Source organism: Stigmatopora argus, chromosome 3 (genome assembly GCF_051989625.1).
Source record: "Stigmatopora argus isolate UIUO_Sarg chromosome 3, RoL_Sarg_1.0, whole genome shotgun sequence".
In the NCBI taxonomy this organism is placed as follows: domain Eukaryota; kingdom Metazoa; phylum Chordata; class Actinopteri; order Syngnathiformes; family Syngnathidae; genus Stigmatopora; species Stigmatopora argus.
This window is the reverse complement of record NC_135389.1, coordinates 17446609-17471900: the sequence shown is the minus strand read 5'-3', so window position 1 is coordinate 17471900 and position 25292 is coordinate 17446609. Positions and strand designations below refer to the sequence as shown.

The following is a 25292-nucleotide window of genomic DNA, read 5'->3' as shown; positions in this document are numbered from 1 at the left end:
AATAGATATCTACAAGCACTGAACGATTTATTCAGACAAGTTTCCGCTACACATGGACCAGAAAACGCACAACGCGCATGCGCGGGCAAAAAGAGGGCTTTCTGGGTAATGAAGTATACTCGTTCACACAACACTGATAGCCAATGGCACCCTTTCTCAGAATAAAACTTCATTACCCACAATCAATACGTGGGTAGGCTGTTGCATTTCCTGTTTCCCCCCTTAGCATGTTAGCTACCGTTGGCGGAGCGATCGCTAATTCAAGACTTCTTCTCGTTGGCAAGTGGTCGTGCGTTATTCTATTGTGAGGACATTTGTGCGTTTGTGAATATTTTGAAGGGAATACAACAGCAAACAGCCCATCGATAGCGAACGTGAGGGTGGAGGCGTGGCAAACAGCTAACCCGCCCAAAACAAAGGTATAAAATAAAAATAAAATAAAAATAGAATTCAGTTTTGTGTAAAGTTGCATTAAACGTATGTTTGAGTGTGTCTGTATATATTAATCTAAGTTAATTTAAATTTGTTTGTTCGTTTACGAGTGCATTGTTGCCGTGGATAAAGGTTCGGGTTGGAACAAATTAATTTGTTTTTAGTTCATTTCAATGGGAAACATCCGCTCGAGTTACGAGAAGCTCGACATACGATCTCAGTCCCGGAACGGATTAAGATCGTATGTCGAGGTACCACTGTATTTCATTCTCAGCACAATGTCATCGATATTTACTGTACCTTAACGTGACCATGCGAGGCCAAAAAAACGACATAAAATACTGCAGCCAAAGAGGCAGAATAGGATGTGCTAGTGATTCAAAAATAACACTGCAAAAAGTGATAAAAAAGGTATTGCTGAGCTTTATCTAGCTTGTCAAGCAAACTTGCATTTGATTTTCCTCCCTGAAATTCGGAACATTTTTCCTTGATTCCGCCTGAAAGCAAATCCATCAATGCGTGACCCCCCCTCCATGGAGCGTGCTGCGGTTTTTTCCCCCTGTCACGACTTCATCCCCTGGTGGATTTTTTTTCTCATTTCTACTTATTTTATGCGACGCTTCTATCTTGTTGACAGAACAAAATGGGACGTACACATGGGGCAAGAGACGACGGCTTTATTTGAGTTTATCAATAAAGAAAATAGTAGCCCGTGCTCCCAGAAAAAGGCGTACCAGGCCGCAACCCTCTTGGGTGACGCGGAATTGATCGTTCCGTCGCGGCGTGTTTAAGCGGACGTGGGCACAGTTTAGAGAGGGAAGAAAAATGGTGACATTAAAAGTAAATATCCGAAAAAAATGGGCACACACTGGTTTTGTATCATCGTGTTTTAAAGCCGTTGACGGCAGTAGGCAAACATTTTTTTTTTTTTTTATAAACCGTGTTAATGATTCATGCCGAATGGTGAAAAAATGAAAAGTTAATATTGTTCTCAAGTAAGTTAGCCAAATGGTAGTAGTAGAAGTATGATTGGAAAATGAAAAGGAATTGCCCCAAAATGAATGGACCTGAAATCAAAAAGAAGTGACATAGGAAGTGACCCAATCGAATATTATCAAGAGAGATCATCATGAAGTGACCTGGAAGTACCTAAAAATGAATGGGAAATTCTACTCAAATTAACATGAAGTGACTCAATATCAACAGAAAGTTACCCAAAATCAGGAAGTAGCCTAGAAATTCTTCCAAAATCAATAGATGATCTAAAATGAACAGGAATCCCCGCTGAAATTGTCACAAAATCCAGAGGAAGTGACCCAGAAAAACGGCCAAATCCATAAGAAATGACCCCATTTAAAAACATCAACAGGATCATACACAAGATTAACAGAAAGTGACGTAAAAATTCAATAGGGAATGAGCATAAATTAAATTAATTAAAAAAAAAACATTAAAATGAAATCAACAAAGGCGACTGTAAAACCCCTCTAAACCAATAGGAAATGACCCTAAATCAGGGGTCGGGAACCTTTTTGACAGAGAGAGCCATAAACAATTCATATTTTCTAATGTTATTTCTTGAGAGCCATTCTCGGAATTGAAAAGTAAAAATATATGAAAGTGTAATTTTTATTTTTTTGTCATTTCATCACTTTTAACGTACAAAAAGTCTCTGATTTCTTTTGACAACATTGTTATGTGGTGGCTTACAAAATCAGAATCAATGATATCATGCATGCAGAAGAGTAATAAAAAACAAAATTAAGATTAAAATAGGGGTACAGGTAGTGTCGACGCCGCAGTGACGCTCTTGTTAGTGCGTTCGGGACTCAGCTCTCTCACCAATGATTTCCATATTTTACCTCACAGGTTAGTGGAGAGCCATATGTACCCATGGAAAGAGCCACATATGGCTCCCGAGCCATAGGTTCCCTACCGCTGCCCTAAATCAACAGGAAGTGAAATGATCAGAAAGTTAACAGAAAGTGACAGAAAATTCTACAGGGAATGAACATAAATTAAATTAATAATAAATATAAAATATAAAAAAACAACAACATTTAAAAAAAAAAAATGAAATCAACAAAAGCAACTGTAAAACCCCTCTAAACCAATAGGAAATGACCCTAAATCAACAGGAAGTGAAATGATCAGTAAGTTAACAGAAAGTGACGCAAAATTCGACAGGGAATGAACATAAATTAAATTAACAATAAATATAAAATATAAAAACAACAACAACAACATTTATTTTTTAAATGAAATCAACAAAAGCGACTTTAAAACCCCTCTAAACCAATAGAAAATGACCCTAAATCAACAGGAAGTGAAATGATGAAAAAGTTAACAGAAAGTGATGCAAAATTCAACAGGGAATGAACATGAATTAAATTGTTAATAAATATAAAATATATAAAAATAAATAAATAAATGAATTAAAACCAAATCAACAAAAGCGACTGTAAAATCCCTCTAAGCCAATAGGAAATGACCCTAATTCAACAGGAAGTGAAATAATCAGAAGGTGAGCTCCCCACCAAAAGAACAGGAAGTTGTCAGGCAATTACTCCAGTGGTGGCATGTTCTAGTTTTTGAATACAATCTCTAATAAGGGGAATGCACTTCCCTTGAAGGTGACCTCAAGACACCGACGCGAATACGGCATTTCTCGTGTTTGGTATTTTTCGAGGGAGCTCAATTACAGGCCACATTGGTTTGGAGGTGGGCCGGGTCGCAGACTGCTAAATAGCCGGGAAGCTCATTGACATGAGTGGCAGGCATTGCCCTTCTCAGGTGGGAGAGTGAGGAGGAGAATAATTGGGACAGCTTGTCTATGGATGCCTGTGTTCGTGTGTGTGCAAGTGCCTTGATAACAATGTCACGGCGCCGCTTACAGGTGCTAATTATCAAGACGGGAATCCTTATCCGAGCTGGCAATGGCGCCAAATTTGGCTCACTTTTTAGGGGGTGGTCTGCAGAAAAACCTAGACCACAGACAAAGGGTTGATTCAACAATTAATGCAGTCCTAAATACGATGGCTAACTCATTCATGATTTTCAGAATGTTTGTACAATCGCCCCTCGCAGTCAAATGAGTTAAATGCTATTATAGTAGTATGCAAGTATTGTTATTGCAATTGTTGTGAGACTTTTTTATGTTTCATGTTATTTTTGGCTTTTGATTTTAGGTGCTTTTAATTTTTTTCATGTTTTTAGTTTCATTATTTTTAGTTCTATTTTATTTGTATTAATTTTACTGGAATATTCGTTCATTTGTCCGTCCCAATCCAATGTCCAAAAGTCTCTCGCTGCCAATGACAGTCAATGAGTTACCCTATTTTTCGTACATAAGACGCACCCTTTAAATTGCCTTAAAATCATTGAATTTTTACAATTTCTCGCATATAAGCCGCCCCCTGATTCACAATTTTCACCTCCATATTCATGGTTTTAATATGGAGTACGAATGTGTTACTTTGAAGGGAAAACTGTGGTATTTCTGAGAGACTGTATGAATCCAAAGCACAGTAATAGGGTCAATATCATAAGGAAGTTAGTCATTCATCCAGTAATGGTAGTTTTCTTACTGCAAAACAGAAAATAACCAACAAATATTAAATGTTCATTTGCCGACATCTACCGGTGAAAAAGAGAATAGCAACGCTGTAAGACTTGTGCGCATATAAACCGTACCCTTCATTCAGTCATCATTTTTTTAGTTACAAATACGGCTTGTATGCAAGAAAATACGGTAATACTAAAAAAACAAAAAAAAACAAATCCACGATCGATATCGTTTTTTTTCCCCACCCAATCCCAATCCTCTGAACATGACGTGATCGGGCCTGATTTCCAATCCGGACATTTCTAGTTCAAAATGGATCTTTCATGCTGTTTACCCAATTTCCTCCAGCAACTTTCATCTCAAACAAGCCGGTGTGACCTTTGCACCTGCGGCATGTGAAAACCTACACACACACACACTTATAATATGTGATCTGGTCCGGCCAAGGCTTTCTTGTCCACCTCCGTTTGAATGGACCGATATTGTTTCACCAGCGGGATCCTCTTACTGGGGACAACAAAGAGAGGCTAGCATTGACGCGCGCGCACGCTAGCACGCGCGTACTCAGATGAACCGACTTTGGGGTTGGCAGACCGAACGCAGCAGTTTGCCATTTGCACTGAAACAGACTTGTGGTGCACATATATAAACGTTCCTTTTTTTTTCAACGAGCAAACTTTTGTTTGTTTTTCAAATGTAAATTCGCAGTCAAGACGCAACGGCTTACTCACCTCTTGACGTTCAGCGCTACAGGTAGGAGGGAGTTCATTCTTGTGGATACTTCACCCTGGTTTTGATCGACATTTCTTAGTCGCCGGGGCTTGGATGCCTGTTGCGATTATGTAATGTTTGTCTGAATGTTTTTTTCCGAGGGAGCTTTTCAGGTCCACTAATGGAGGAAATTTGTATGCATTGTATGCCATTGAGGGCGATAAACTTTCAGTTCATTTGCATGAGTTATCCAGTGAGGTCAATTTGGTGAAAAATGAATGTGGAGATGTGGAGAAAGTTGGATTTATTGGAATGGGATGTTTTTTTTTCTTCGATTTCTGGAATTGGTTAGCCGTGGTAAATCCGCAAATTGGCAATTTATAGGGTACTCGGTCGTTTGGTCGCCGGTCTTTTGGTCGACCGGAAGGTTATTGATAATTACCATTTAAATTGTTGCTCAAATTCCCTAAATACAAACTGAGAATTATTATTTAGTCATACTTAATGCCCTATTAATTATTAGACCACAATTCATTGGGTGTATTGACAAAATAACTCTATGTCCCAGCAGTCACTGCACAGTAATTTTTCTACGGGAAAATAGTAGCGTCGGGGGCTGCTTGCCGTAGTTGTGAGAGCTGTAGAGGATGGTGTACCCTATCGACTGATTTATTTTATTTTATCGTGGTAACAATTTCAATTGGTCCATATATAAAGCGCACTGGATTATAAGGCACCCTGTCTATTTTGGAGAAAATTTAAGACTTTTATGTGTGCCTTATAGTCGTGAAAATACGGCACATCTATAATCTTCATTTTAATTTGATCCTAAAACAGAAAGTCGGCACTCATCATTTACTTTCTCGGGCCACACAAAATGATGCAGCGGGCCAGATTTGGCCCCCAGGCCGCCACTTTGACACATGTGCCCTAACTCATTGACAGCCATAGAAATCAGACCCATTAAAAAAAACCAAACAAAAACTAAACCAAATCGTATGAAAAGTCTCATTTTTAACACCGCTATGCCACTTATTTTAACTTCCTGTGTCTTTTTGAGTACTGGGCTAACGAGTGGCACCTGAAAACATTGGGGAAAAACAAAAGCAACCTCGGTAAGACGAGCCGAGGCGGCTGCCGCCAGTCGTTTGCGAGATAGCCAAGGTAATTTGGGCCCACCGTGACAGGCGGTCGAAAGCAATCTACATGGGAGACGTGGGACACTCCGCTGCCTCGCTCGCTTACCGTATCTCCTGGCGTCTGCCAGATTCGCTGGACTTTGAGCGCCTTATCGCGGCGTTGTCGTATGACGCCGTTTCAGTTCGTCTCTTCATCGGATTAGCACCGACCAGGGCTTTAATCTAGTCCTCCGACTAGCGGGAACGCTAGTAAGAAATGTGTTTTTGTTTTAAACCGAAGCGGTTTTTGTGATACGGGGAAATTTCTGCAATTACAAACTGGGATTAAAACTTTTGAGGTGACATATTCAAAGTAACGTTAAGGTTTTAATGCTGAGCGAATACTCCAAGAAAATCAGACCTCCACTAAATAACTCAAATTTATACAAAAAAACAAACTTCCTCTTCGCTGTGCTTTTCTGTTGTTGACTCGTGCGATTTATAAACCCCCCAAAATACGGTATTTCAAGGAAAAGGGGGGAGAAAACAGCCAAGCCAAAGGCAAAGTCATCACTGTCGTTACTGATGGCCGCAACGGGGGAGACACTCGACACCCCAGACCGCACACGACAGCTCGGTGGCTCGACCTTGGAGACTTGGCTCCCATTTTTTGGCTATCAGATGGCACCGTGGGTGCAGGTGACACAATCACTAGAGCCCATCATATGAAGATCGTAATTACGGCACGACAACGACTTTGGAGTCCAGTCGTGCCGCGTAGCTAGAAAACTCTTGTATTTAGCCTAATTCACACTGCGCAAATGACTTTTTGTCTTTTTCCAATTTTTATTCCGAGGGTGCAAATGAACCGTGACCGGACGTTTCGTCGAAAGACGTTTAGTTCCCGGACGTTTGGTTGACCGGACGTTTGGTTGACCGGACGTTTGGTCGACCGGACGTTTGGTAGAACGGACGTTTGGTCGACCGGACGTTTGGTCGAACGGACGTTTGGTAGAACGGACGTTTGGTTGCCGGGTTCGCTCGCTGTCAAATTATGACAGAGTTTACTGTTGATATTTTGATGTTAGATATTTAGATATTAAACTCACTCTCTCTCTCTCTCATGATTATAATTTTGAGAGCTGGTTTCAACAGTAACAACCCGGCGACCAAACATCCGTTCTGCCAAACGTCCGTTCTACCAAACGTCCCTTCTACCAAACGTCTGTTCTACCCAACGCCCGGTCGACCAAACGTCTTTCGACGAAACGTCCGAGTACCGAATGAACATGCCCTCAAACCAACAGGAAATAAGCAATTGCTCCAATCACAACAAGAAGGAACTGAACATCAGTAGAAAGTCACCTGGAATTGCCTCACTCCAATTGACCAAGAATTGCTCCAAAATCAACAGGAAGTGACACAGATTGGAACTGGAAGTGAATCATTGGTTATCAACGCAAGGTTGCCCAAGATCAAATACAATTGTAGGACAATTCCTTTAGGTTAATGGGCAATTCCTTTACAAAGAAACAGATTATGAACCCATTCAATAACTTTCTCAACTTTTAATTCATAGTATTTAACTCAACATTATCTGCCATTGACATACCTGTTAACCTTTGCCGATAACTGCCCTTATAAATGATTATGATTCCCCTTACAAACCCCCCAAAAACCTTACAAACACCGTAAGACTCGTACGGTGTTTGTAAGGTTTTTGGGGGGTTTGTAAGGGGAATCATAATCATTTATAAGGGCAGTTATCGGCAGAGGTTGACAGGTATGCATTGATGGCGAAAGACGTCCACTCTATTTGAACCGTGATCGTTCCATGTCAGTCGTCTACCCGGTTTAGAAACATCAGGTCTTAGTTTATTTGTGTATATTTTAACATCATCCACGTGATATACGGCATCCCCTTTGGAAGCTTACAGCGCGTCACACGGCGATCAATAAAACACAAGCTTTGTAATAGAAGTAATGGATTTTTTTGCAAGTTTATTCAGCGCCGCCGCGACATGATGGACAACTGCTTACATTGGACGCCGTCAAATAACATTTTTGCGTCTGTAGGGAATGGCAGCTTTTCAATGAAACTATGTGGGTCAAAGAACGCTATTAAAGACATAACGTTTCTTGATCAACCCTTTCAAGAACGAATGGAGTTTTTCCATCTATATCGATTCAAATATAGGACAGGGCTCCCAAATGTCATAAAGAACAATGAGAATTTGGCCAATACTCCAATGGACAACCGACAAATCGAACAGTCGCAGTTTGACGAACGATCCTCCATTCGTGAGAAAATTGTCATCTCGTAGTGGCAGTGATTCGTTTTCCATGCGACGGCGCCCTCTTTGTGTGAAATTGAGAGAGGTCTCGTCCCGGCGGGGCCGACGTGGCCCTTCCTCGATTGAACGCCGGGAAAAAAAACGATTGCATTCGGGTGGTTTCCCAGACCTCATTACCCAAATGCTCCCCTACTGGGTAAAGGTTACCCATCAAGATTCCGGCCGAGATTCTCTCAGGCCGCGGCTGGCTCGCAATTACGAGCGCTGCCGTCGGCGAGAGGCTTTAAAAAGCCCAAGTTTTTATTTTGACTTTACAATGTGCTTTCCTTGCAAAACAGATGCTCCGGGGAAAATGCCAGTACCTGTTTACTGCGGGTCACAGCTTTAGCTTCTTTCATTAAGTAGTGTCCGGTGCCCGCTTTCGACCTACTGAATATTCCCCGCGGCGTTTGTTGCTACGTGACGCTTCTGAGACAGTAAGGTCGAGGAATAGTTTAGTGAAACCTGCTTGTATTGACTTTGCTTAGTCCTTCTCAAGATTGTCAATCAATGGCAGGAGAAATTTGTGCAGGGCCCAGGTGCAAAGAGTGTCACTGGGTCCTCTTCTCCTGATACAAAGGTAGCCATTTTTTTTCTTTTGAGCCAATATAGTGATCCCTCACTAGTAGCGATGTCCCTTAACACATTTTTTGACTTGCGATCCAATCTGAGTGGTTAGCGCGTCGGCCTCACAGCTCTGGGGTCCTGGGTTCAAATCCAGGTCATGTCCATCTGTGTGTAGTTTGCAATTCTCCCCGGGCCTGCGTGGGTTTCCTCCGGGTACTCTGTTTTCCTCCCACATTCCAAAAACATGCATGGTAGGCTGATTGGACACTCTAAATTGCCCCTTGGTATGAGTGTGAGTGTGAATTGTTGTTTGTCTCCTTGTGGCTTGCGATTGGCTGGCCACCAATTCAGGGTGTCCCCCGCCTCTGGCCCAAAGTCAGCTGGGATAGGCTCTGGCACCCCCCGCAACCCTAATGAGGATAAAGCGGTTCAGAAAATGAGATGAGATGAGATCCAATACGATTTTTCTTACGATGTTTTTACGAAGACCATATTTCTAGACCACGTGTCAAAGTGGCGGCCCGGGTGCCAAATCTGGCCCGCCGCATCATTTTGTGTGGCCCGGGAAAGTAAATCATGAGTTCCGACTTTTTATTAAATTTCCTGATTTTCCCCCTTTTAAATCAATAATTGTAATTTTTTAATATTTTTTTTCTGTTTTTAGTTCAAAAATCATTTTCTAAAATCTAAAAAAAATATATTAAAAAAAGTTAAAATAAACATTTAGATCTATAAAAAACTGAATATTCAGGGCTTTTAATCCAGTTCTTTTAATCCATTTATAAAAAAATTCTAAATATTATATCTAAAATGGTCCGGCCCACGTAAAATCAAGTTGACATTAAAGCGGCCCGCGAACAGACCCGAGTCTGACACCCTTGTTCTAGACCATGAAAAATAGCGCAAAGTGGGTATTCTGAGCCGCTTTATCGTCATTAGGGTCGCCGGGGGTGCTGGAGCCTATCCCAGTTGACTCCGGGCTAGAGCCAATTGCAGGGCACATGGAGACGGACAACCATGCACACTCACAGCATACCTAGGGGCAATTTAGAGTGTCCAATCAGCCTACCATGCATGTCTTTGGAATGTGGGAGGAAACTGGAGTACCCGGAGAAAACACACACCATCCCAAACTCCACACAGGTGGACCGACCTGGATTTGAACTCAGAACCCCAGAGCGGTGAGGCCAACGCGCTAAAGAGTAACCCGCCGGGCTGCCTAAAGTGGGTATTAAATGTGAATTTTTAAATGTTTTTGCTGTTAGAAATTTGACTTTTTTTTGGTTAGTGAAACAAAAACGCGCCGAATTCGTAAAAGTAAAGAGGAAAATCGAAAATTAAAACATTTTGTAACCTCTCCAATTTGGAATGTTGAGAAGCGTGCCAAAAACTTTGTCGGGAACAAAAAGATACGAATATTATTTGTAGCAAGTTAACGATGAGTCAATGGAGGTAATCAGGTAAATTGTGTGAATTAACATGAAATGACTGAAAAATCTTGCATTTTTGGCTAAAGAGTTCTCTTGCGACTTGATTGTTGACGAAGGATCCATCATTCAATCTTCACATGTTGATGAATTTTCAACTCCTCAATAAAAAATGTGTCCGGTCGGGGGAAAAAGCCAGAAAAGAGAAACCTGGTGAAAAAAACGAGTGTCAAATCTGGTGCAGTGCAAGTGGTCTTGGCAGAAAAGCAGAGTTACCATAGCGACGAACAAAACCTCTGCAGCAAGAGGCGGGGGGTGGTCGGGATGGGTGTGGGGGGGTTGCCAGGGTGTCCCTCCGTGAAGCGAGTGGTCTGCGCAAGTGTGGGAAGATTTCAAATCAGTTTAAGAAACATTTTACGAAGCGCGGCTTGGCGTTTTCACTTACTCATTAGAGACGAGAAGTCGGGTTAATCAAAATCCTATTAAGCTCATCAGCGCTTCGCACTATCGCTTGAAAGGATTTGAAGCGGCGCGACAGCCATTTACCAGTGTGCAATCTGGATGCTAATTGTAGGTATCCAAGCATTGCTTTGCCAGGGGACTTCTTGCTATTTTACTCGTGCGCTGTCATCGATGTCAAAGGACATCCGATCCCTTTCGAAATCCCCTATTTATCGTCGCACGGGGCTCGAAATCAAACTACATATTCTGTGATATCACGATCAAAGAGAAGCTATTTTTAATCAGACCAATGAACCAAGTTTAGTTTTTGCGCTTTTAAGTGTCAAATTGAAAAAGCGACCTAGAAATTGTTTTATATCATCTCTTACTGCTTTTTTGTGTTAAAACCTGCAAAAATCCAGGAGAAAATCCCCCCAAAAATGCATCAAATTTCCCCCAAAATGACAGAAAAACCTGGAAAAGTTAGTGTAATAATCTAAATGAATGATGCTTTTCCATCCGTTTCTTTGAAGGATTTGCGTCCAAACTTTGGTCTGCTACCATTTTAAAAGTCTCTTTTCGTATCATTTGGTCGCATTATTACAAATGAGACGGCGAGCAAGTTAACAAGCGAGTATGTGTCTTTCTGAGCTTTAACGGACAAATGGGATTCATTGATCTCTGCCTGGTTATCCACACGCTTTCCCTACTGAATCTCTCTCTCTCGCTCGCTCTCTCGCTCTTATCCCTCATGAAGTCGCCACGCAACGGCCTTCCTTTGGCAGCCTCTTGCTTCAGCATTGGCACGGCTCGGCTTGTGTTCCCATGCATTCATTCCCATTAGATTACATTAAAGTGCACTTAGTTACGTTGCGCTCGCCGCTCCCATTCAAAACCGTGTGAGGTCGATTGGTCGCCGGTCTTTTGGTCGCCGTCTTTTGGTCGCCGGTCTTTTGGTCGCGGTCGTTTGGTCGCCCGGACCGTGACAACGGGCGACCAAAAGACCGGCGACCAAAAGACCGGCGACCAAAAGACCGGCGACCAAAAGACCGGCGACCAAAAGACCGACGACCAAAAGACCGACGACAAAACAAGGTAAAACAACACGGTCTACGCAATCAGTAAAAGCCAACAATGGCCATGAGCAGTTTCACTGAGCCAACGTGTGTGTATAAGAGTTTGTATGTACATGCGTTGCTGTCCCTTTAAGAAGCTACGTCAGTCAGGGTCTTAACAAGTTCTCCAAAAAACCCCAATAAAAGTCCGGGAAATTTGGAGCTTTTCTTTAGCCTAATAATTACTAGGGCATTAAGTATGACTAAATAATAATTCAGTTTGTATTTAGAGAATTTGAGCAACGATTTAAATGGTAATTATCAATAACCTTCTGGGCGACCAAAAGACCGGCGACCAATCGACCGTGTACCCTCAAAACGGATCGGATGCCTAGCGTCGTCAACGGCAGCCCACGAATTCACCCGAAAATGAATCGGAAGTAACCCAACAAAGCGCAATTCCTCCAGAAACGTTCTCGTTTCCATGGAGATGTCCCTCAAAACATTTGACAAATTCTGTATCAATTGTGCATTTGTGTGATTGTTGCAAGACAGCAAAAAAAACATTGGGAGCTTTTGAAAAAATACTGCAAATTGATCCCAAACAAAGATTTCATTTCCGTCTCCTAGGCAACGGGCAGACACACTCCTCGTCTTCCAGTGAGTAGTAAATCAACGGTGTTAATCTTTCACATCGGCTGAAAGCGAGGCGACGCCGTCAAGTTTGTACTCGCATCCTTGTACTGTACTTGTGTGGTTTCATGGAAGTAATTGGATGGAAAGATTGAATCGCAAGTGTGTACAAGCTTGAGAGCCTCGGTAAAATGTTTACACGGTGCAGTAGAAAAATTGCACTTCAAAAAGAAGTACTTTTATTTAAAACAAATTAAGAGTTCAAGTTAAAAAAAAACAATGGAGAAGTGAAAATGGTCTCTAAATTCTGTATCTGGCAGTGATTACGCCGCTGTCAGACCTCCCACTTCATATGGATTGGACGTTTTACCAGCCAATGTGTCAATAATTCCAGCACGTCACTTTTGATGTTGAATTAAATTTTGCTTCAAGGCAGCCATTTTGGTTCTGTATCGAATTGAAAGCCAAGTCCATGGCAGCCAATGAGTTAATCCAGCACGTCAGCGTTGATCTTTGAAGAAATTTTGCACCCAAAACTACTCTTTTCAAAAGTTAGTCTCCCAGAATCCCACTTTTAGTCTTGATTACATAATCTATCAAGCAGCTGGAGTCACTCAAGCCAATATTAAGTATAATCAACGTGTATTTGTCGACTGATGTGGAGTACAATCTACTTACCTGATCACTATAATTGTGTTTTCCTAATCTACCCCATAGTGATACTTCCTGCCAATTCTCAACCCCTGTTCCTAATCATCGGTTATCAAAGTTATCCGGCGTTTGTGTAGCACATGAACAACTTTTGCCCCCAAACAATATCTCCTTAATTTTTTTTAATCATCCCAAATTGAAATTCCATCCAGGTGAGACTCTGGAGGCATTGCTACTCTTCTTTATTGGCTTTGGGAGCACTGTTGTCATTTCCATGTTGGCCTTTAACCGCAGATTATAGGTTAAGCGCAAAGGATAATGGCCTTTTCATCCGCGGGGAACTACTGCAAATAGTGTTTTTTTTGGGGGGGGGGGGGGGGGGGGGGGGTATATGGGCGGGATGAGGGGGAAGTTGATTTGCAATGCTAGCTGCTTCAAAGTTCACATAGCAGAATTTTAACTCTTCAAAGCCCGATCCTTTTAATAATTGACCATTAAAATGTGTATGACAGCACGAAAACTGATTGCATTTATTCCTGCTATGATTGCTTTTCAGTAGCGCTACATAACGGCATCTTTCCGGGGGTGAAGGTTCACCATGATCTGGATGTTAGACTGACGGTTCCTTTTCTGTATTTTTTAACGGCACTAGCGGTTTTTATAAACCCTTTTTATAACCCTGACCGAGCTTTTTTTCGCCATATTTCGTTATTTCCTTAATGGAGCCGAGCCGGATGGCAGGTGTTCCGGCGTGGAGTCACGGCAGTTTGTTTTTCGACTCTGTTAGATTGCCGTTCCTGCGCTCTGCATGGGTGAACACCGATCCCCGCGTTTCCACTTATCTCTTCCGCTGCCCCACACACACACAAAACAAAGCCGTTCAATTTATTTACACCACCAGCTGTTTCAACGACCAAAACCAGTTCGTACTGTAAATGCCGCAGTCTACGTGAGACACAAACGAACGGCAATATTAAATTGGATATTGTTTGAGAGATGTAAATAGTGGGTAAATGACATATACTGTTTTTTTTAACCAAATGAATTCTATTAAACTCATTAGAACAAGGGTGTCAGACTCTGGCCACTTTAACGTCAACTTGATTTCACGTGGGCTGGACAATTTTAGATATAATATTTAGATTTTTATTTATAAATGGATTAAAAGAACTGGATTAAAAGTCCTGAATATTCAGTTTTTTATAGATCTAAAACAATGTTTATTTTAGCTTTTTTTAAAATAGATTTTTAGATTTTACAAAATGATTTTTGAACTAAAAACACAGAAAAAAATTATTAAAAAATTACAATTATTGATTTGAAAGGGGGATAATCAGGAAATTTAATATACATCTATACTCTTCATTTTAATTTGATCCTAAAACAGAAAGTCGGCACTCATGATTCACTTTCCCGGGCCACGCAAAATGATGCGGTGGGCCAGATTTGGCCCCCGGGCTGCCACTTTGACACGTGCATTAGAAGGAAAAAAAAATAGTGATTTAGCGTTGTACGCCATGTAATTTTCAATTCCTGAAAATGGTTAAAATCTATTTTGTGTAACGTGAACACGTTTGTTCCTGGCTTGAATGCCATGGTAAAACTTTGATGAGCTTCAGAGGAGGTCCTCACATTACAGAATTTACGCCACAGCAGGGAAGAAGAAGGCTAGAATTCCATTCAATTCCAGACTGTTTGATCGAATTACATGTATTTATTTTGATTAGTGGTGCAATTGAACTTCTTTTGTTCGCTTTGTGGTGCCGTACTCAAGACTACAGCTTGCCTTGAATCACAATTATCTTGCATTAAGACAAAGACTAAAACAAGACCAAGACTGATTTCAAGACTGATAATGAAACCAATCTGAATTCAGACGAAGAGCATGACCAAATAAGACAAAGACCGAAACAAGACCAAGGCTCCTACAGAGATGGAGAATAAGACCGAGACTGAAATGAGACAGATCCTGAAATGAGAATAAAGGACCACAACAAGACCAAGACTGATACCACGATTTACACGAAAACCTAGTTAAACCCAAATGGATACTGAAATTGAGACTAAAACCCACCTAAAGACCGAGGCTAAACCAAGAGCATAATCGAAGCAATTCAAAGATCATGACTGAAACACGACCCGGACAGTGACCTAAAACAGTCAGGGACCAAAACTAGATCAACATTTTGGTTTCCAAATCCATAGGAATCTATGAGTCGCCCAGAGGTTCCCACACCTCGTGACATCATGTTTGCGCGAACATTGACCTTCCCACCCAGAAAAATGGGTCAATCAATGTATCAGCACTTGAGTTGAAGAACAGACCGTTTGTATGGTCTATCTCTCTCGCTCGCTCTCTGGGTGCCATTTAACAACTTGTGTGTTCAAGCCAGCACTGTGCACACATTCCAGCCTGGCAACAAGGATATGGGAACAGTTGATGATGGATCAACAGGGGGGGATTCTGGGATTTTTCCAAAGTCAGGAGATGCTGGAGGCTGTGTTATGCTTGCCTCTCTGTTCAAAATTTCACGCGGTTAAAAATGAGTTCTTCCTCTCGTTAAGATGCACCCTCCCATCGATTTCTTCATTACTAGTAGACATCCAATCCATTTGAAGCTTGGCAATGAACGAGCGAAGGTTCATCCGCTTCAAAAGGATTGGACATCTACTTGTGATAAACTCAATAACAGGATGATGAAGATAAATAAATACATTCAGACATGAAGGATTTTCAAAACTAAATTGTGAGGGATAGCAGGTAGGAGTCTTTAAAAAAAACTCCAAGGAGAAAATACCCGGGAAGCGATTTGCGTCCAATAGCCCTTAGCTTCAATAAGCGTCTTAACAGGACGGCAAGTTCTTTCCAAGCAAAGCATGCTGGGAAGCCATCCAGTGAAGGTCTCGAAAACGGGAGGTGGTCCGTCTGCCAAAGCGACACGGGGGACTGCATCAATCCATATTTGTTTGCCTTAGCAGTCCCTAAGGCGGCAATGGACGCTGCCAAGATGGCCGAGACACAAACGCACGCACGGACGGTCTATGGAAAGACTGCCGCAGCTCAGCGGATAACCGCCGGGCCTCGGTTAACCCTATTTTGAATGCCTTGTTTCATTGATATTTCAAAGACAGGCTTTTTTTTTTTACAATGGTCTGGTTTGGTCCAATTTTCCAGCACAACATAACCTAAATGTCCAAACAGTTTTTTTTCTTTATTCTGGTGAAATTCATCAATATTTTGGGCCTGCACAGACAAAAAAAAAAAAAAATCCCCAATACAAATAACCCGACAGCCTCACCTAGCTCTGACAACCGCTCATTAAGTGATACATTGATTTAAGACACTTCAAACGTGCTGCTATTATTTGCCTCAATTCGCCTCGCTTTAATGGTGATGAGGAGAGAGTTGCCTTAATTTGAGTATTTCAAGACCAGTATAGGAGCAATGCTAGCTGTTGCACACGGCAATGAGGGTTACAATTAGTGAATAGCGTCCACATTAGCATAGCACTATCCATTAGCATATACATAGTATAAACAATGACGTTCAAGGTAAAGGACACCAAATACAGACATCGCTAAAAAAAAGGAATACAAGAAAGCCATCTTACTTCTAGGAAGCTAGTAACAAAGATCCTCTCAAACAGTGAACGTAACGGTTGTCCTATTATATCTGCTTGTTAATCTGTATATCGGCTGATTGACGATCTTCAAAATTGGTCCATATATCTGATCATAATCCAATATATTGGTCGCTCTTTAGTTAGACTTTTATTTCATCTCAAACATAACAGTGTCCGCAATTCAAGGCGACTTATGCCTTCTTCGATTGCGTAATGTTAGCATCGTTATAGTTGTTATGGCACTCCAATGTCACGGACGCAAAATATGTTTTCTAAGGCAGTAAACACATAATCAAGAATGCTTTTGGCACAGTGTATTCAGGCTGGCACTTTGGTCAGAGCCATGATTTTTCCATTTCCACATGTCAGAGTTAACTTTTCATGACGACGGGCCCCGAAAGTAAAGTAGGATCTTCTGATTTTTTTTTTTTCTTCTTCTTATCCCCCCTTCACTCTCCTGGAAACACTTGGCACTCATTTTCCCCTCCAGCACTCATCTTGATACAGTCCAATGCACTAAAAGATAGTAAAACACTAATGTACAAGCCTGCAAAAGACTAACTCCAAAACAACTAGAATACTCAGGAGCCTTTTATCAATATTTATATTCAGTAAAGCCGTCATTCTTTCAGCGCCGTTGGTTCGATTCCAAGGTTGTCGCTGATTAGCCTATTCAACAACATTAATGATGAGAAAAGAAAATGTCAAATAGTATTTATTATACATGGGGGACCGCAACAAATAAAAATGGTGATAGTGGCCAATTAATTTCATAATCTATTAGTTGTCTATTAATCGTGGCAACGCAAATTGACAGACATAACGGCCCTCTGACGATAGCCCAAACTAGAATTTTGCCAGTGTCAAAAATACATTTGACACCGCTGATTTACTGTGATTCACTAATTACGAAGCACTAATGGAATGTCTCCTTTGCCAATCCTGAAAACTCTACACAAGGTTTTCTTTCATCCCTTTCCAAACAGCATTCCGACAGGTGCGGCTGAGTCCGTTTAGTACGTGTGGGTAATAACGAGCTTTCCAGACATCAATGTAATTAAGCTTGATATTAGTATGACGGTGTCAAAAATGATCGCCAGATGTCAGAGGGCTCCTGAACATATTGCGGCGTCCCGGCGCTAATTAGGGTCGCAATGATACACTCCGCATCGTTACCCTCGGGGACGGTGACATGTGTACTATGTCGTCATATGTTTTATCCCCAATCGTCTCCGTGAAAAACTCCTTGTTGGATTTTATTCGTATTTATGAACAAAGTTGGACCTCTATCGTCATCAATGGCACCCAATAAATGTTAATTTAAAAAGCCGTTTTTGGGAGCAGATTCTGACTATCTACTTAACCAATTAATGTGGTAGGATTTCAAGTTAAGCCTCTCTGAAGAAAAAAAGTTGGCCGAGATTCAGATTTTAATGTCATAATCTTATTCAAGGGGGTAGTAGCATGTTGCATGCAAGATGGGAGGGGAGCAGGTGACCACCAAAAGGCGCCCAATTGAAGCATCCGATTGGGGCATAGGTTTGAAGTCTCCAAGATCAATGTATCACATAGCGAGCAGCTGTCACCGCTCGTTTTTATGTTAGCAGAGGAGTTTAAGTTGTCAGCAGAGAGCGTGCAGCTCATTAGAATCGCCAGATATGTCTCGTAAACAACGACCTCTAATAATAAAAGTATCGCATGTCCCACAATGTCACAGTTCAAACGAGACATCGTGCAGGCCTACCTGGTATACATTTTAGCTCTGGCTCTCATTTGCTATTCTCTGTGCGCAGCCCTTGTTATCGTATTCCTACGGAGGCAATTAGCAAAGAGTGCAGCGGCAAGGTACATCAAGTGGCTCGCATCTCACGAAGCCGTCTCTCAGCTAATTTAGGGATTCAACAAAGCAAGACGGAAAGCAGGGCAGGATGTTTTGCCCGTTTGCGCTTCTCGACATCTGTCGGTGCCGACGTGATGGACGCCAGCAAGGCTGAGTGGTCCAGGCTTCCCCGGGAAAATCGACCACAGTCTCCCGCGAGGCTGCGGTAGCACGGGCGATCCTCAGTCAATGTTAGCAAAAAATAAGACGAATAGCCGCATTAAACTGTACGGGGTTGTGTCTCGCGCAAAGTTTAGGGGGATGAACTTGTTGGCCGCGGGACATCCCATCTGACTGGGAGAGAGGGCGAATAAAAATGTACCTCAAAGGTGATCTGTAAATGCCCCGAATTGTCAGAAAAGTGACCCAAAATCAACAGAATGTTACTCGAAACAACAAAGTGACCTTGACATCACATTCCAAAACAAGTGCTCATTTTTTCGGCCAGTAGTTAAGCTAAGACTGCCGCTGGGTAGCGCTACCATAAGACCGGTCGAGTGGCGGTCAGCATCAAGTTGCTATTAACGTTATTAGCATGTCTATTTATAGCAATGTGGCGGCAACCAGGCCAGATGGCCGGCCTGTGATCCTATTAGCTCTTTACCACTCGCGGTAAGAGGCGTGTTAGCTTCTCGAAGACTGCGCTAGGAACGAACACGCTAGCTCGTTCCACCCGTTGACCACCCGTTCAGACGGAAGCGCTGCCGCACGGTACGTCTCGCGACAGTGTGTGAAGACGCACGTGTCAATTTCTACGGGGTGTTTTTAACCATGGCTGACCGCATAATCTGCTTGACGCTTTGCTAACGTTTGACCGGCTGATTGGGTGTGGAATTGAGTGATGACGTCGAATTTTGCACTTGTTGCAAACTGTCGTTCACATAAATATAATCCCAGAATATGAGTACATCTACAATTGTTGGATTTGCTTTAAATCTCGCTTTTTAAACAGGCAATGACTGTTGACTGAGGACCTGGAAAATGGCAAACATGATTTTGGCGTATTTCTGGTCGAATTCTCGACCATTTTGGGGGCAGAGCATCCCCGAAACCAGATTAAAAAGACTTTTATATTCCTAATTCTGATGGAGACTCTTTGAGTCAAAATTGTTAGCAGACCATTGGAGGCACCTAAAAGCGAGAAGCCGCCATTTTGAGAATTCTCGCTGCCAAACACTAACCGTTTCGCCTCGAAAACAGTCATCTGGCAGGCAGACTGTTTTGGAGAGCGATGGCAAAATGGGGTTGAAGCAATATTCGCGCACTGTTCCCGCAGGTGCCTTGTACACAGTCATTAGTAATAAGGCATCTCGGCTCATTTCTCCCTCAGTAATGTTAACACTCCGAGCCAGCGCTGATTACTCGCCCCTTGCGCCCTCAGCTACTTTATTTTCTATCCGCATTTGGCCACGGAAATCACAAACAGTCATTCATTTCGTAAATGCAACAATATAGATTAAAAAAAAACAGGAGCATACGAACACAATCTCAATTTCCCACGTAAAATGGGACATCTGGTCACCATAGATACATATTTAAAAGGTTTGCTAAATACTATTTAGTATGCTCATGAAAGGTCGAGAACACCAAAACTCACCGAGACTTTTGACCGAACCCAAAAATCAAGATGATAAAATGTCTTAATAACTACAAAATGCGATTTCTAGAGCAATTGTGTGCAAACACTATTGCTTTCCGTAAACTCATCGATTGTTTCTTCATTGCTAAGTCACTTTCCCTTGATTTTGGGTCTCTTTCTATTTATTTAAAGCATTTCAACAGCTTTCTCTTGATTATGGGGTATTTACTGTTGTTTTTGGGGGTCATTCGCATGTAACATCCTGTTGATTTTGGTCACTTCTCTGATTTCGGGGAATTACCTGTTGAATTGAGGGCATTCACTCTTCACTTCCTGATTATTTTGGTGAACTTTCTCGTTATTTTAAAGCATTTTGGGTCATTTTCTGTAGAATTTGGACATGGTCTTTTTTTGGAGCATTCTCAGATCATTTCGTGTTCATTTTGGGGGATATTCCGGGTCACTTCTTAAACATTTTAGGGCAGTGGTCCCCAACCTTTTTCTCAGCGCGGACCGGTAAAGCTCTTTCTATTTTTTTGTGGACCGGCTATTGGGGAGGGCGACAACTTAAGACAAAATTGTGTGGGGGTGAGGTCGGTGCACGAACGACACCGACGAAGGCAAAAATATACAAGTCCCAAGCATAATAGCAATTATTTATAATTATTATTATGATAACAACGTTCCTCAGTTCAAGTAGGAGGGCGAGATTGAAAACGTTAATATTTTTTACCTTGACGGACCGGCACGAAGTAGCTCGTGGACTGGTCCCGGTCCACGGACTGGTGGTTGGGGACCACTGTTTTAAGGTATTGGATTGGATTGAACGTCTAAGGTGTTTTTATTTTTTTCAAATTTATTTATTCATTTTAATTCACACTACAATACAAAGTATTTGACTTGGGCTGACGGTGAATGAGTTAAGCTAATGATAACTTTCGAGTTACTTGCATGAACGACCAGTCGCCGCCGAGCTCCGCAGCTTTTACCGTTGAAGTGCCTCATCGCACGTCTTGAACGTTTACTCGGCCGCACCTGTCGCGCCTTGACTCGACAAGCGAACGGCGTCTTTAGAAAGCGCTTTCCAGCCCCCGTCAAATACTGTTTTTGCCTTTCATGGGGTGCCATAAAAGACAGCAGTTCCTGTTTATTCACGCCAGGATGGAGAAGAGCGCAGCTGGCAATCATTTTCACTTGAGGGGCTCCTTTGCGGGTCGGGATCGATAAAGCCGGCGTGGAGACTCTTACGTCGGGCTAGGATTATTTTATTTTGGGGGAGATTATTTTCTGTGATTTGTTCCCAGAAATCCCATTGAAAAGGACACAGTCCTTTACACAGTGTTATGTTAAAATCAAGGGCTAGACACCCTATTCCTTTTTTTGGGTACAGCTCCAAAATCTTGCAAGATATATGTTAACCCGTGCTGCACCTATACTGACACTTTGTCTTTAAAATGACGTCATCGGTATCGGGGAGTACTTGAGCGAAGTTCATTTTGGCAATGTATCTACCGCATTTACTCGCATATAAGCCGCATTTGTCGGACAAAGAAAAGACTGAATCGAGAGTACGGCTTATATGCGCATAAAAAGACGACATGCACGAAACTGCAAGGTGACAAAGACGAAATGCCATAACGCAAGACAATGCGCCCGATATGGTCTTTTATTTCAAAATAGAGAAAAGATAAACGGATAAAATGCTAAAATAAATTTATTTTTATTTTTTCTTAGCGTTTACCATGTCAGCAATAGTATTTAAGGCTGATCGAAGGTCTTGCGGTCGATCGTTAAAATATCAGCCTTGATACCTGCATAATGTGTATCCCATGCTATTATTGCACCCAGAGACTTGGGGAACACTGTACCACTACACATTTCTTTTTATTTCTTGTTCGAAAGTGACAACTATTGCAGTAATATGAACAATAAAAAAACGAGATCTTTCGACATAGAAGCAATTTGGCCGCCACAACATCTTAAAGTTCTGGTAAGAAAATTGTAAGTCATTAAAAAGCATCAGGTTCTCGTGAAGATAGACTTATTTCTTTTCACAAAGACAGGTATATTAACTTCCTTATGATATTGACCCTAATAATGTGCTTTTGATTCATACAGTATCGCAGAAATACCATGTGCGATAATTTTTCTTTAGATTTTCCCTTCAAAGTCACTCATTTGTACTCCCTAATATAACCATGAATATGGAGGTGAAAACTGTGAATTAGGGGACGGCTTATACACGAGAAATTGTAAAATTCAACAATTTTAAGGCAATTTTAAGGGTGCGGCTTATACACAGGGGCGGCTTATATCCGAGTAAATACGCTGAACGTTTTTTAGCTGCCCAACTTCCTCTTCAAATAGATTGGACGTCTCCTTGTGGTAAATGAATAGAATAGTAAGCGAATGAAGGTATGCAGATGACTTGTACAATCATGACTTATTTTAATGACTTTGGCTGCCGGTCAAGAAAATAACCGTGCCTGGGATTGGAAGTGGACTGCAGTGTGACACTTTGGTAGCGCGCCAGCTAATTTAGCAAGTGTTCAGAAAATGATGAGCCCGTTTCATAGGATTCAAATGCGCCAAAAGAAGTTCACGGTCAGTCTAATAAGAGAACATTGAACCGCCGATGACATAAAGTGGGAGGATTTGATAATTATACCCTTTCAATTCATGTTGTCCTCGATATAAAATAGTTATTTTTTACAGCGCTTGAAAGCGCTTTTTTGCCGTCTGTTGTGCGTTGCCTAGGAAAAATGGACCGTCAAACCAATTCAACGCTGCGCTAATACAGCCATTGTATTATATTATATCTTCCCATTGAGGTGGTTACGTTTTCAGAGACGTGACAGCAAGGGACGGAAAAAAATAAGTCAGGGAGGCGTAATCGAAAAGTACATTGCGTAACCGTGTAGTAACTATATTTCTGCTCCATTGGCACAAATGGCGATTTTATAATGTCAGACAATACATGCAGATTTCAAGGGAAGGGGGGACCCCACCCCCCCTAAGGCTCCAGACGAGCGACGGGAAATTAATTAAGTGAAAGGATTCGTCATGAAATCTGGGATCAAATGACGACCGCTCTATCACGACGAATCCGAGGAGTATTTTCCGACGTCTATTTTCTTTTTGGCGTATGCGTTGCATTTAACAATATTCCCTGCCTCGCATCCTTCTGTTTTTACGTCAACATCTGTGCAAAATTGAGGGAAAAATACAGCTGATGATAATTTAGAGAAATGTTAATGATAAAGAGAGTCTTTAGTAAAGCATGCAGAATGTATGAAGGTGATTATCGCATACGGATCAGGTGGGATTATCCGTTTTAAATGGCGACGCAAGCTTCTGCTAAGTCATCTTCTCTTGGCATTTTAGGACCATTGATCGGTCATTTGCGCAAGGACGCAGTGCAGAGGGTATCTCAGAATATAAAAACATTTCTTAGTGGCGGGCAGCATTTAATCCAAGTCTTAATCCAAGTTTTAATTCATCAACATCATAAGAGCGGCTCAGAATTTGGAAATTCAGATACTGCTGACTTGAATCTCCAAACAAGTCAGATTCTTTGCCGTGGTAGCCAAAATTTAGATTTTAAAGTCAGAGTGTGGCTTTAATTCTGGCATTAAAATCAAAATTTTAACCTTAGAGTTTGAATCTTGGTCTCATTTTTCTTTTTCTGGAGGAAAATTTTAAAATTGGGACAGTTTTTTTTCTTCAGAAAAAGATTCTGACAATGTCTGAATTGTGAGATGAAAGCTGAATGCTGGTCTATTTTTTTCAGAGAAAAATAAGAACGTTGTCTATCTTATTTTCAGAAAAGGTGGTCAAGATTCTGACTTTAAAGTCTTGGCCACTTTTTTTAGAAAAAAATCTGAATTCAGCTTTCTTTTTCTTTTTCAGAGAAAATCAAAATGTTGTCCACCATTTTTTTCTTCAGAAAAGGTGGTCAAGATCCTGAGTTTAAATTCAGAATGTTGTCCACCTATCTTTTCCAGAAAAAAAATCTAAATGTTGGCCATTTTTATTTCCTGTCCCTTTTTTTCCTGAAAAAAACCCCCACATCTAATGAAAAAAAGTGGACAACATTCTCACATTCAAGTCCGAATTCCAACTCCATTCTGCTAATTTTCCCCTCGTACAGAAGAACGGGGAATACAAATATCCCCCAAATATTGCAGATCTATTTTTCAATGTCCAGTATTGTCCAACCAGTATTCTGTTCTAAGCAACATCTCCAAAATATACGGAAAGCCATTTCCCACCTCTTAAGCCACTCCCTCCCTCCCTTCCTCTCTCTTTTTTTCCCTTCCCAGTCAAAAGATGCCCGCCGCAGGAGGCGCGAGCGTTGGGCGTGTGCGGCCGCCAGCCGGCTGCGCGTGCCACCGCTGGCGGACGTGAGCCCTCGAGCCCGAGCGCGGCTGGGAGAACACCCTAACTAAGCCGGAGCGCCACTTCGCGTGCCTCCGGCCGTCGGCCGGCCGACGCCAGCCGCCCGGCCCGCCGCGGCGACGGCGGCGCGCGCGCACCCCCCCGTGCGCCCCCTCCCCTTCCACGCGCGGCTCCGACGGCAGCCGGGGAGCCGGCAGCGTCGGCGGCAGCTCCCCCGAAGAGGACGTCGGCGACGGTCCCGTCTGGCCGCTGTCGCCCCCCGCCGCCACGACACCCATGGAGGAGCCCGAGGGCAACGCGGTGGTCATCCGCATTGGAATCCCGGACCTGCAACAGACGGTAAGAGATGGTGCGTGCGTGAGTGCGTGCGTGCGTGCATGTGTCCGCCCGTCCCGCCGGCCGACCGCTCCCGTCTGACTTTTCGCTCCATTCGCGACACTTTGGCGCACAGTTCATTTTTTTTCTCCACGTCGCTCAAAAAAATCTGTCTCTTGAAGAACCAAGCCTTGGTCAACGAACCTTTGACCATCAGCCGCTTATGGATTTCCGCACTGTGCGATCCGCGTCCCAATCTGTTCACATTGGATTCTACGCTTTTTGAAATGAACGCGGCGTCTCGTCCGACGGGGAGGGGCCGGTCATAAAACGCTCGCTCCAAAGGGATTGGACGTCGGGAAGTGTCGATGGGACTTTCTCGTCGATTGTAGAATCCGTAAGGTTCGCTTGCTTTACTTTAGATTTTCTGTTGATTTTAGTGATTTTTTTTCCTATTTTTTTCCCTACTCACTTTCTGTTCATTGGTCTCCTTGACAGTTTTGGCTGCTAGACGTCCGATTGGTTTGGATGAATGAATGAGCGCCCGGTCAAAAGTGATTGGATG

At 42.3% G+C, this 25292-nt stretch overlaps 1 protein-coding gene across 14 annotated transcripts in view; it reads left to right on the top strand.

Moving 5' to 3' along the window:
* The first annotated feature begins 19044 nt into the window (after positions 1–19044).
* shank3a (SH3 and multiple ankyrin repeat domains 3a) overlaps positions 19045–25292 on the top strand; it is an 80354-nt gene continuing 74106 nt past the window's right edge. For all 14 annotated transcript variants that reach the window (XR_013299530.1, XM_077595746.1, XM_077595745.1 and 11 more), the window contains exons 1-2: positions 19045–19146; positions 24337–24751. Coding sequence is in view for 13 of the 14 variants with exons in the window: in XM_077595746.1 (XP_077451872.1) it covers positions 24689–24751 (63 nt within the window). In the remaining variant the exon portion in view is untranslated. The remainder of the gene's footprint in view (positions 19147–24336; positions 24752–25292) is intronic.